This window comes from Leucoraja erinacea, chromosome 13, assembly GCF_028641065.1.
Source record: "Leucoraja erinacea ecotype New England chromosome 13, Leri_hhj_1, whole genome shotgun sequence".
NCBI lineage: Eukaryota > Metazoa > Chordata > Chondrichthyes > Rajiformes > Rajidae > Leucoraja > Leucoraja erinaceus.
In genome coordinates this window covers 16,202,130-16,216,446 of record NC_073389.1, presented here as the reverse complement: position 1 = coordinate 16,216,446, position 14,317 = coordinate 16,202,130, and the positions used below count along the sequence as shown (strand labels likewise).

Sequence of the window (14,317 nt, the reverse complement as noted above, 5' to 3'; positions counted from 1 at the left end):
CCCACAAGGTCTCTGCTGGACATGATGCCAAGCTAACCTATTCTCAACTGCCTGCACGTGATCCAGATCCCTTCATTCCCCGCATATTCATGTGGCAGTCTAATGTTTTTTTTTTAAACATTATAAATAATGAGTTAAAATTTATCAGGGTAATAGGTGGATACAAACAGACTGCCCCACTAAGTTATTGAGTTTGCTTTTAGTGTATATCAGTAAAAAGAAGGGCTGAATAGCCTGCTTGTGTGGTGTAAGATGCTATGATTTTGAGAGATCACTATTTTCCACTGTAAAGCCAGTCAGGCAACTTTTTTACAACTTTTATGCAAACCGGGCTGCTTAAAAGTTTCTGAACTGCTGTCACTTCATTTTTGTAAATGTCATTCAAACATGCATTGTAAGGTTTCCGGTACCACTTAAAAGGCAGTGATTCCAGCACATTAAAATCAGCTAGGTGTCAGGGCTACCTGTGTTGTATTCCATTCTGCCTCCAGCACTTGTCATACGATGCTAACTTTAATGCACTCGTCAGCAGTTTATCTTTTATCAATTCGTTCTTGATCCTCTGGATGATTCAAACCATCTATAATGGCTGAACGGGTGAATTCCAAGAATGGGTGAAGAACATTAACAACAGGGGATTCACTTAAAGCCCAGCAAAAGAGTAAGAATCTCAGAATCACAAGCTGACAATTTTGAAATCTTACAATTTCTTGAAGCAATAGGAGGTTAGTTTAATTTTTTCAAATCTGTGGATGCGAGTTATTATCTATGCTCGTGTGCACTAATATTTTTTTAGATTCAATCTTGGTATGACAGGGCAGCCTGACTAGAGCAAATATCAGTTAATGAATGTGCCATCACAAACTAATGAATTCAAAATGGAAAAGCCGCCCATGCTGAAACAAGAATTATGTTATGAAAATGAACATATGTCATGAATTCAACAGTGCCAGACAGAGAAGACTGCACATACAAATGGATCACTGTTCATGAGAAAACAAATACTTTCTAAAACAGCATAGTTGTCCAAATGAATGGGAAAGTGAATTGCAATGAAATAGAATCCAAACATGATATACAGAAGCTCAGACACGCAAATACTGTCTACGTATTCAGATACTGGGAATGCATGAGAGAGCTCTGATTTCTCAAAGACTCAGCAGTCTGAGGTGAGAAATTTGTCTTTAAATCAAGTTTCCATTGTGCAAGTAATTTGAAAGCACTATTTATGGCATCCTTTGCTGCCATCATATTAAATCATTTTGTTATGCAAATAAAAATGTCCTCTTCCCAACAAATCCAAATAAAAATGTCCTCTTCCCAACTAATCTAATTCATAGATGTATTTTTTTCGTTCAGTCTCCAGTGTGGATTTCATGCAATTACGTCGTAAATGAGTCCTGGTGGTGAACATCTAGTGCATGCTTCGAGCAATTTGTCAACAGAACAATGTCATTTGCCTTCACTTGGATGAGTGATTTTCATCACAATCTTTAGCATGTATTTTGGATCCAATAGGCACTTCTGGATCCAAGTGAAGTGCCTCTTGGATCCAAAATACATGCTAGAGGCACTTTTGGATCCAAGAGGGAATTATATTTTTTAAGAAAGGGAGAGTGACTAGGAACAGCAAAAGATACTTTGGAGATACAGTGTGGAAACAGGCCCATTCAACCCACTGAGTCCACACCGACCTGTGATTATCCCGTACATTAGCACTATTCTACACACGAGGGAACAATTTGCAATTTTTTACCAGAGCCAATTAACCGACAAACTTGTACATCTTTGAAGTGTGGGATGAAACCAGGGAAAACCCACAGTTGCAGGAGAACATACAAACCCAGACAGCAGTCTGCAGGGAGAACTCTACCACTAACCGTGCTGTCCTACAGACATTTTGCACCCGAGGCCTGGGAGTTACGAGCCCGTTGGTGTCTGGCGCTGTGAGGCAGCAAGCTTTTCCCATTGAGTATAGGGAAGATCAAACAAGAGGACATGACCAGAATTAAGGGACTATGAGGGGGAACTTCTTTACTCAGAGAGTGGTAGCGGTGTGGAATGAGCTTCCAGTGGAAGTGGTGGAGGCAGGTTCATTGGTATAACATTTGCAAAATAAATTGGATAGGCATGGATCAATCATGGTTATGGTATGACAGCAAGGGAAAAAAAGTTGGTGGCACGGGCTGTGATAGAGTTGTTATATGGTTATTTTTGCAAAATAGCCATTCAATCATGGCGACAACAAGGTGGCGCTGTGATAGAGTTGCTGCATCACAGCGCCAGAGGCCCAGCATCGATCCTGACTATGGGTGCTGGCTGTACGGAGTTTGCACATTCTCCCTGTGACTACATGGGTTTTCTCCGGGTGCTCCGGTTTCATCCCACACTCCAAAGACATGTGGGTTTGTATGTTAATTGGCTTCTGGAAAATTGTAAAAGTGTCTCCGGTGTGCAGGATTGTGCTAGTGTATGGGGTCATTGTTGGTCGGTGCAGACTCGGTGGGCCGAAGGGCCTGCTTCCACGATGTATCTCGAAACTAAACTAAACTAAAAGCCAATGCAAACTTACCCACAAAATGAATCTGTAAGAACGTCAATAACCTATTAGCTGCAAAGGATATACAGCACCTTTAGTGTGTCATAATCATCTTTGTGCTTTGAGGACAAAGGTAGGTGCTGGTTAGAGTATTCACACCATTGTCATGGAAAGCTTCACCAAGATTACCTCTGACAAGTGATGTGAACCGGTGATTTGTAATCAACCTGCCCTTTGTGCCAGAGTGCAATAATGTAACTGAAGATAGACACAAAAACCTGGAGTAACTCAGCGGGACAGGCAGCATCTCTGGAGAAAAGGTATGGGTGTTGTTTCAGGTTGAGACCCTTCTTTAGACTAGTCAGGGGAAAGTGAAACGAGAGATATAGACGACGATGTAGAGAGATAAAGAACAATGAATGAAAGATATGCAAACAAGTAACAATGATTGAAAAAAAAAGTTAAAGGAAACAGGCTATTGTTAGCTGTTTGTTAGGTGAAAATGAGAAGCTGTTGCAACTTTTGTGGGGGAGGGATAGAGAGAGAGAGAGAATACCGTGGGTTACTTGAAGTTAGAGAAATCATGAGTCATACCACTGGGCTGTAAGCAAACCTATGAGATGCAACTATTTGAATGTCAGATGATTATTGTTGGGACAGAAGGTTCTGAAGCAATTATCCAGGTATTTGTTTGGTTATTGTGGTCCACCCTACCATGAAGTCGAAAAAATATTGTCGCAATTAAGCTGCTAGAATTGGGGAAAAGAATAAAAATGACAAATATTTAAAATACAAGCAATGTTAAAATAATGTGCAAAGTGATGCAAAATATTTTTTCCTCTATATCTTTACAACCATCTTTTGTGAACTCAATGATTGGCATCCCAGTATTGTTAAATTAGCACATTTACAAGGGGCATCATAGATGTACGGAATGTTATAAAATGTGAAGTTTTATATAACATCATCTTGCTTTATGGTCTCCCCAAAGTATCTTTTTTGTGCAGGTTCTGATAATTTTCCAATACCATTTGTTTGCCTGTGGTAAGCTTCCAGAGAGTGTGTGCTTGGCTCACTTCAGTTCGAATGAGGAGCAAAGCATTACAAATTCCAGGCTGGCATCAGCATCATGCTCCTAGGGGGTTTCTCTGGCAATCATGCTGCCATTTTAGAGAAATGCTGTTTAAAACTAAAAGCCTCATGGGGGTCTCAGGACCATGTGTAATTATTCAAAGAAAGGAAGCAAGGAGTTGGTTGCTTGCTCTGGCTGCCATCTCCCTCCCTAGGGTGGCACATTGGTGCAGTGATTGAATTGCTGCTTCACAGTTCCAGAGACGTGGGTTCCATCATGACTACGAGTGCTGTCTGTACGGAGTTTATACGTTCTCCCTGTGACCACGTGGCTTTTCTCCGGGTGCTTCAGTTTCCTCTCACACTCCAAAGACGTATAAGTTTGTAGATTAATTGGCTTCTGTAAATTGTAAATTGTCCCTGGTGTGTATGATGATACTAATCTATGGGCCGATCGCTGGTTGGCGTGGACTCGATGGGCCAAAGGGCCTGTTTCAACAATGTGTCTCCAAAGATCAGCCCTCTCTTTCTCATCTTGATAAACAGGACCGTATGGTAAAATGTTCCACTCGTCAACAGTGAACTCTCCTCAATGACTGTGCACCGTCAGCTGGTCAGATGATCAGAAGGTTTCAATTAATGGTGGTGGGCGATGGAGGGGATCAGGAACCGCTCCGGTAGAACAAACATGCGGGAATTCGGACTCGATGAAATGGCGCCACACACAGTGATGTCGGCATTATATGTAAAAGACTATATGTTAAGACTGTCACCTCTGTAATTCAGCTCTTTGGTCCATATTTGGACCAAGTCTTGCATTGAATGATCTTGGCAAACCCCTAAACTGGGCATTTGTGAGTAAGTTATTTGTGAATACATTATTTTGTGAGTAAGTGTTGCTTGATTTCACTGGCCATGACATTTTCCATTACTTTGCTGATAATTAATAATGGACAGATGGCCGGTAATTAGCCAGATTGGAATTGTCCTGCTTTTTGTGACCAAATAATGCCTGGCCAATTTTTCATATCGTAGTCAGTGCCAGCAGTATTATTGTAGTGAAACAGGTTATTTAGCTCTACAGCTAGTTATAGAGCTCAGGTTTCCAATACTGCAGGTGGGATATGTTCTGGTTTCATAGCCTTTGCTGTATCCACTGCTTTTCAATGTTTCCTAATATCACAAGTATTTTAAGAGTTTAGCTTTGTCATGAAAATATTTTAACAACTTGGACAGTTAAGTCAAAGCTTAGCTGATAGAACATAAAACATGGGACAGTGCAGTGCATGAACAGACCCTTCAGCCAAAATATCCATGTCAAACATGTTGCTAAGTTAAAATAATCTCCTCTGTCTGGACGTGATCTATGTCCCTCCATTCCCTATATATCCATGTGTCTAACTAAAACCCCCTTAAATGCCACTGTCACATCTGCCCCACCACTCTCTGTACAAACAATCCACATTGTTAAACCTTGGCCCCCGCACCTTAAATCTATGCCTTCTAGACTTTGACATTTCCGCCTTTGGAAAAAGGTTCTGATTGTCTATCCTACAATGGCCCTTATAAATTTATATACTTCTATGAGGTGCATTCACAGCCTCTGATGCACCAGAGAAAATAATCCAAGTTTGTTCAACCTCTCCTTGTAGCTAATATCCTCTAATCCAGGTAGTATTCTGGTAAATCTCTTCTGCACCCTCTCCAAAGCTTCCACATCTTTCCTGTAACGGAGCGACCAGAACTGAACACAAACTCCAAATGTGGTCTGAGCAAAATACTATTAAGTTGCAACATGACTTCCTGGTTAAAGGTCTTCAGAGAGATGCCATGTCCTAGCAACCCCTCGTTATGCTCGGAAATATGGAAATCCTGTCACTACAACAGACCCCACTGGAGCAAGTCTTGCTGGTTACCCCTGCATGGTAAGTCTAAAATACACATGGGAAATGGAGAAAAGAATGCAGCAGATCAGGCAGCATTACATGCAGTTCACTGCTGACTGCATATTCATATTAGCTTTCTTATGATATTTGAATATGCAATTGTTGTGATAGCTGACCTGCTGAACATTTAGCATTAGGTAAAAACTGTATTGGCCAATGTTTTTTTGATGTTATCTCAACATAACAAAAGTTTAAACTGGAGGGTGAATTTTTGCTTGAGGGAAATTGGTGTTTCAGTGTCCAAACCAGAAGCAACTATTATTCAATTGTGTATTCAGAAAAAAGTCAAAATACATTAACAAATTCAATTTTGCAATCAATATTTATCAAAAATGAAATGAATTTGCACAAAGAAACTTAAAAAAAAAAGGTAACAATTAGTCTAGAATCACTACAGTCTTTAATGCATTATCATGGGTCACTTTTCTGCACCTTTCGCTGTTTTATTCTAATCCACTGCCTTGAGAATGGAAGGAAGGACATGATAATTGAAGGGATTAGCCAGTGCCATACAGTTTAATATTTAATTCAATGATTTTCTTTTCACTGATGAAAATATGGCTTAAGCCGACATGCTATCGAGCCTTTGCAAAAAGACCAGGAAGATTACATCAACATTTGCTGAGGTACTTTTCAGTGCAGCAGAATAATTAAAGATGATTCTGCTCCTGGTGTGACAAATTTGAAGATTTTCTCATTTAAAAGATCATAAGGAGGGTTCTTTCTGTTTCTGCCGGTTTTTCTAGAATTCCATGCTGTCAGTGAATGCACTAATGAATTGCAAATTAAACATTTGGTTGCACTAATACATTTACAAGACCTGTGGAGCATTATATATTTTTGTCTTTGAGATAACATCCTTAAATTTGATTTCAAGAAACATATTGATTTCAGGAATTAATTTGATTTCATGAATAAACATTATAGAAAAAAAACATTTGTCCTGTTTCTGTAATATTTATTCTAGCAATGAAATTCATAATTAATTTGACTGTACATTATGATCTCAAATTGTGATGTGAAAGGATCGTCTTGTCAAGTCCACACACAAGATTAGAAGTTGTTCAGCCAGAGCTGAACACACTTCTCGGCATCCACATACAATGATGTCTGTCTTGTGCTTCTTGCGCAAGGTGGTGGAAAGATTGATGGAAACAGGGCCGTGACGTGAATGTTCTTTCATTAACCCCATGTGAAAGGATAAATAAGCAACATTTCCAGTTATCAGTCACCATTGTCCTGCTTCTTTTTTTGTGGGTTTAATGTTCGCAGAAAAACCAAGCAGGTAAAAATGGATCAATTCCGTTCTCTCCCCTCACAAGAGATATATTGGAGCAGGTTCATAAGTTCAAATGCTCATAGATTATAGCAGCAGAATTAGATCATTTGGCCCATCAAGTCTACTCCACCATGCAATTGGCTGAACTACCTTGCCCTCTCAACCCCATTCTCCTGTCTTCTCCCCAGAACCCCTAACACCATTACGAATCAAGAATCTGTCAGTCTCCACCTTAAAAATATCAATTGACTTGGCCTCCACAGCCTTCTGTGGCAGGATAAATATGCTTGAACATAAGGTTGAACATATTTCTCCAATGAACTGCTTTTGAAGGAGTCAATGAGTGAGTCAGCATCTCATACAACTCATGGGATACTCCCTGTTTATTTACGATTTACATTTTTATTATTTATTTGCATTTATATAGTTTTCTTCCTTCATCCATCCATTAATCTGTCTCCTTGTGTAGACACCCAGCTGTTTCTCTGTTTTGGTTTATGAATCACTGTATCGATTATTCTATCTAGCAATCTATCACACTTTCTGATTGAATGTGTCTGCCTCGGTCTGCATCTATCCATTTCTCTGTCAGTCTACATATCCATCACTGCGTGACCGGATATATCAGTGACATTGAAAATACCAGTCGACCATAGTGCAGAAAAATGTCTGATGGATTAGTCAATATTACGGTGACAGGTTCAAGCTAGAAATAATTGATTCCAGTCTTACTGTATATTTAGCTAATGCCTGTTGAAGCCAACTCAGGTCAGTTCACTAGTAGGTAAAGTCCACATTCGATGAGGTGACATTATACTGCAGGAAGCCAAGTAAAGTGGAGCTAATCCTGCTCACCAGACTCAAAGACCTCGGCATTGAAGGTTCTGCACTCACCTGGCTCTGTTCCTACCTTTCCAACAGATCCCACTTCATCTCTCTCCACAACCACACCTCTGCTACAGCCACAGTCACCAAGGCATTGCCCAAGGCTCCGTAATCAGCCCCCTCCTCTTCATCATCTACATCCTCCCCCTTGGTCAGATAGTCCGCCACTTCAACCAGGACTTCCACTGTTACGCCAAAGACACCCAGATCTACCTCGGCACCAAATCCCCCCACAACCCCCCCCCCTCTCCCATATCAACTCCTGTATGTTAGCTATAAAAATCTGGATGCAACATAACTTCCCCAAACTCAACAGCGATAAGACAGTTCCTCCTCATAGGCTCCAAAGCCACACTCAGCAAAATCAATAACCCCACTCTCACCATCGACGGCACCACTGTCTCCCCATCTCCTCAGGCCCGCAACCTTGGCGTGATCTTTGATTCCACCCTCTCCCTTGAGCCTCACATCCGCCATGTCATTAAAAGCTCCTTCTTTCATCTCCGCAACATCGCCAAACTCAGACCCTCTCTCACACCTCCCGCTGCTGAAAGACTCATCCATGCCTTCATCTCCTCCCGACTGGATTATTGCAACTCACTTCTCCTTGGCATAAGCTCCACCTACATCAACCGACTCCAACTGGTCCAGAACGCAGCCGCCAGACTCATCACCCACACCAAATCCTGGCATCACATCACTCCAGTCCTCAAACAACTTCACTGGCTTCCCATCTCCCACCGGATCACGTACAAAATCCTGATCCTCACCTACAAAGCCCTCCACCATCTGGCCCCCCCATATCTCACTGACCTCCTCTCCTCCTACCAACCCTCACGGTCCCTCAGATCCACATCAGCCGGTCTCCTCTCCATCCACAAGTCCAACCTCCGCAGTTTTGGGGACAGAACCTTCTCCAGGGCAGCTCCCAGGCTCTGGAACTCCCTCCCCCAACTGATCCACAATTCCGTGTCCCTCACCATCTTCCAGTCCCGCCTCAAGACCCATCTCTTCACCTCTGCCTATCCTTAGTCCCACGTCCCCCTCCCTTTTCATCTGTGCATTAATTGCCTCATATTGTGTTTTGAATTGAATTCTGTCTTTACTTTGTGTACTAGTCATGTCTCTACTATTTATTTCATTCCCCTTACATGTTTTTCCTCTACCTGCTAAATTTTTGTAAGGTGTCCTTGAGACTCTTGAAAGGCACCCATAAATAAAATGTATTATTATTATTATTAATGCTGAGCAAAGTCAGCGCTATGCTAGGTACCCACCTACTGTATACTGAAGCTTAATGTAAACTGTTGCAAGCAAGCGTCATTGTTCCGTTTCTGTACATATGACAACTAAGCACTCTTGATTCTGGAAATGCAGAAGTCAAAATATAATTGTAAGAAGTGATAAGAGGAAGCGGGGTCTTGGCACACGGAGTGAGCGGGAGCGGTGGTGAGGAATGGTTACAAAGTATCACATGAGGTCACGACCCCCAAGAACATTCTCCCTCTCCCCCCCTCTACGTCGGGAACCTTGGGTGGAGAGTCCTGCATCGAAGAGTGCCGTGCAAACTGTTTCTCTCACGGTTCACAGACTCGCCAATCGCCTGCCACTTTTGCGGGCTGGTAGAGTCTTTGTTCCACGTGCATATGGAGTGTGCGAGGTTGCAGCCCCTGTTCCAACATCTAAAGGGGCTGCTTCTTGCCTTCTGACTGAACGTCACACCCACCGTCCTCATCTTTGGACACCCTGTGCGTAGGGGAGAGAGTAGGGGCGAGTGTGTCCTGGCTGGGTTCCTCCTGGGCCTGGCCAATCTGGCCATCCACAAGTCATGGTGCCATGTGGAAGAGGGCTCTGCCTGAGCTGGCTGCCTGCCCGTTTTCCGGGGTTACATCTGGAGTGCAAGCAATGTGTGCAGCCATAGGCAGGAGCCGGGACTAGAAGCCTGGAGGGTTGGGCATTGAACACCAAGGACCAGGAGCACAGGGCACATTTGCAACTGCAGCTGGGGTCCAGAGTACTATATTATTTCCTGTTTATTTAAACACACTGGGTTTTTGGGGAAAATGTCTTATATTGCTGTGCAATATGGAAAACAATGTGGATTTAATTTAAATTAAGAATTGTAGTTAAATCCAGTAATCCAGAATCTTTGTTAGTGTGGGACTACCGAGATCCCAAGTATGCCAGATTCTTGGAGTTTTACTGAAATTGCTAATCAGGGGTATGGCAATACTCTTTTGGATGGTTTGTAAATAAAAATATTTCACTCTGTTAGCACTTAGCACATTTGACCAAAGCCCCATTGAACTAGGTCTGGGCATATTTGTTTTTATTTGCTGATTGTTCACATTATCAGAATAACAGAACGAAAAACTGGTAAAGCATTACGCCCCCAGAACCCAGAGCTCTGTATTCAGTAAATAATTTTTGTTCATTATATGGCTGAACCACATTTGACAGAAAATCGGCACAAAATGCTGGAGTAACTCAGTGGGTCAGGCAGCATCTCTGGAGAAAAGGAATAGGTGACATTTTGGGTCGAGACCCTTATTCGGACTGAGAGTCAGGAGAGCGGGAAACTAGAGGTACGAAAATGTACAGAACAAATGAGAGCCGGCGCCTGAGCAGATGTCCGTTAGTTGAATAAACTCCTGTGTAATCAACACTAAGTAATCATCAGTCGTTGCACAATTACAATTTAAAAGAGAAATGAAGATGATTTGGGAGCCACTTGAGAGTATTGTTGGGACCAGTTAACTGAGACCATCAAATCCTGGAAATGTGCAGAACCAACTTGTTTGGTTAATAACTCAATGTCACATTTGTTGTGGTGCTTTGTATTTTCAAGGCTGCTTTAACCATGAGTGATATCAAGGCCAGGTGTTTGCACTTGATATTCACACAGCATTCCTAATATTCACATCACTTTTAAAATTATAAATGGGAAGCCCAGCAGATTTAATGCTTGCTCTTTTATCTCTGCACGCAGTGAAGATCAGCTGAGCCTGATGGCAATGTTCTGTTTCACTGAGTTGTGTTGTTTTTTGTCAGTAGTGTTACTCTGAATATTTTCTTAGAATGACAAAAATGTAAACTGATCGAATTGTCATCTAATTTTCAAGTTCTTTAAGTACATAAGATTATAGGAGCAGAATTGGGTCCATCAAGTCTACTCCGCCATTCAATCATTGCTGATCTATCTTTCCCTCTCAACCCCATTCTCTTGCCATCGCCCCATAACCCCTGACCCATACTAATCAAGAATCTGCTAATCTCCGCCTAAAAAATACCGAATGGCCTCTTCTGAAGAGGGGTCTCAACCTGAAAAGTCACCTATTCCTTTTCTCCAGAGACATTGCCTGACCCGCTGAGTTACTCCAGCATTTTGTGTCTATGGCCAGTTCCTATCTTTTGCTGCAATCAGTGAACTCTCTGTTTTTTTCCCCAGAATCTTGCATTAAGCAGCAAGTCTAAAACATGGTGCATCCATTACATGTTCAACGCAATCACTGGCAGAGTTTGAAAGCGTCACGGGTTTCACAAACTTGGCTATTTGTTTGCACGTTAGGCTATGAAGCATGACAGTGCTCAAGGAGAAGCAAATACAGGTTGTATCGGTTGTTTCCTCCAAATGCCAACCTCATTGTGACTGATTTCACTGTACAAGCGGAAGGATTGTTTTTCACTAATTTTGTCTGCAGTGTACTCGATGAGCAAGTATTCTGGTGCTGTAGCCAATTAACTTCACAGCTCAGATTAAACATAAGGATAATAAGAGGAAAATAATGACCAGTTTTGATTGCCGTTGCATTGAAGTATGCATGTTTTAAATGTGATGTGACAACATAGCTGATGTTTCAGGCCAGAAGTCTGCTCTGTATTGTTTTATTAAAGCCGTTACGCACTGCTTGTCACACATGGTCTCTCCACCACGGCTGCAAATTGCTTATCACAGGATACAGTGTAATTAATGATCCTATTTCAATGTTAAGATAGTCAGCTAGCATTTGCTTAATGCCCGCTGATGAAAGAAGCAGCAGAGTGCAATTGAAAGGTTAAAAATTGAACTAATTCATGTAAAAAGAATGGCAGAACGAAAGTGCGTAAATGGAGTTATGAAGACCATTTTTCTTTAAACGTGAAGGATATGGAAATGACACATTATTTAAAGTAGTGGTTGAAATTTATTTTGTTGTGGTGTTTTTCTAAAAGAAGGCAATAAATATTTTAGACATTTGTCCATGGTGTAATGTTGAGTTTCGTTTGGTTTGGAGATACAGCGCGGAAACCGGCCCTTCGGCCCACCGCGTCCTCTCCAACCAGCAATCCCCGTAAACTAATACTATCCTACGCACAGTAGGGACAATTTACAATTTTACCAAAGCCAATTAACCTTCAATCCGATACATCTTTGTAGTGTGGGAGGAAACCGGAGCACCGAAGTCACGGGGAGAACGCACAAACTCCATGCAGACAGAACCCATAGTCAGGATCGAACCCGGGTCTCTGGTGCTATAAAGCAGCAACTTGACCGCTGCACCAATGTGCTGCCCCAATGTGTTAAGCATCTATGCCATAATTGAAAAGTGTAAATGTCTAAGTGCTAAGATTCTGAATTACTGGAATAGCTGACTCCAAACAAGACATTTGACTGCACGGTTCCAGCACATTCATTCTTCTCAAGTCAAGTCAACTTTATTTGTCACATACATATACAAGATGTGCAGTGAAACGAAAGTGGCAATGCCTGTGGGATTGTGCAAAACAACAGAACAACAGAACAGGACAGAACCAGTATTTACATTCAAACAAAAGACACCCAGTAATTACGCCCCGGTGAGATCAGAGTGTACAGTCCTGATGGCCTGTAGGAAGAAGCTCTGTCTCAGTCTCTCTGTTATCTGAAACCCATTGGGTCCCCTCATCACTTTAATGGTCTTCCTTACAATTTGAACACAATACCTCATCAGTTCTGTCTTTACTAAAATCACAATGTTCATATTACCTGATACCACAACTTTGAATGACTTTTGGCTCGTATTTTCTTAGTGTGAAATACATTGTGCAATAAAATCTACATATTCTTCCCCACTTTCCCTGACCACACCCTATTTCCATTTCACATTAATTTCTGGACATAAGAAGACTTGGAGCAGAACACCTGAACAATTCTAACACTATTTTAAAGACATTTGGACAGGTAGTTGGATAGGTACAGTTTAGAGGGATGTGGCCAAACGTGGGACTAGTGTAAAAGGAGCATGTTGATCAGCATGGGCAAGTTGGGCTGAAGGGCCTGTTTACTTGATGTATGACTGTGACTATAGAAGTAGAGTACCAGACCTCTATATATAGCCAGTCGGCATCCTGAATGGATACCAACTTCCCAAATTCACTGAAAAGTTGATTATACTATTTTAATGAGAAATATGAGTGGGACATTCCTAGGGGTATTAATAGGGGTACTTGCTTATTGGAGTTTTACTGTAGAAGGTTGGCTTGAAGGCCTCGACTCAAAATGTCAGGTATTCATGTTCTCCAGAGATCCACCTGACCCACTGAGTTACTCCGGTAGTTTTGTATCTTTTTTCATAAACCATCATCTGCAGTTCCTTATGTCTCCATGTCTTTGGTATTTCATAAATTTATCAGACGTACGAGTTGATTTAGGCTATTTAGCCCATCGATTCTACTCCACAGTTTGATCATGGCTGATGTGATTTTCCCTCTTAAGCCCATCCTCCTGCCTTCTCCCTGTAACCTTTGAAAGCTTAGTTATTTAGCGGGACACAAAGCAATTTCATTAATATACTACAAATAAATGTATGCATTTTCGGAGTCTCACTGTAGTAATTTAAAACGATTATATCAATGACCAAATGTTGTAACCTTTAATGTTTTTTTTTTGTGTTTGTTTCCTTTCCAGAAATGCCACATACTGTATGAAGGTTTCAATGTCACTGATTGTAGCTGAAAATGATACAGGACTTTGTTACAATGCAAGAATGAAATACTTTAAAAAAGCTGAACTCAGTAAAAACAAAGAGATTACTTGTCCAGACATTGAAGATTTCATCCTCCCAGACAGTGAGTCCGTAATATGGTATAAGGTAAGATGATAACTACTTCCTTTGCATTTAAGAAGTCTTCAAATAAGTAATCTAATTTGTATTGAGTGGTGTTTAATTAAAAATGAAAGTTTCTCAGAAGCAGCACAAATACACACTATAGTTTAGCATTGTATTTGAACAGGAATGCCAGTCAAAGATCTGGCGACAAACTGTTGTCCAAAAGGGGGACACTCTTCTGCTTCGTGAGGTTACAGAGGAAGATGTTGGGAATTACACCTGTGAACTGAAGTTTGGGAACTTTGTGGTAAGAAGAACGACAGAGTTGTCTGTAACGGGTAAGTTCTCAACCTCTTCTCATTTCTTTTGTTATTTTACTTTGCAATTGTGTTATTTTTTTTGTTCTAATATCTCCATTTAACATAAATTTGCAACTGGCCTCCGAATTGTGCATGTGTCACGGTGCTGACACACTGACTAGTTGATGGAAGTGTGGTCTTGCTGTAATTTGTACGATTCTTCGACTGGA

General features: G+C 41.3%; 1 protein-coding gene across 1 annotated transcript in view; it reads left to right on the top strand.

Annotated features, from left to right (window-relative positions):
• The window catches only part of il1rapl1b (interleukin 1 receptor accessory protein-like 1b), a 1,086,945-nt gene that overhangs the window by 541,145 nt on the left and 531,483 nt on the right, over positions 1–14,317 (top strand). Inside the window, exons 4-5 of the mRNA XM_055644538.1 lie at positions 13,647–13,830; positions 13,973–14,126. Coding sequence (XP_055500513.1) covers positions 13,647–13,830; positions 13,973–14,126 — 338 coding nt within the window. The remainder of the gene's footprint in view (positions 1–13,646; positions 13,831–13,972; positions 14,127–14,317) is intronic.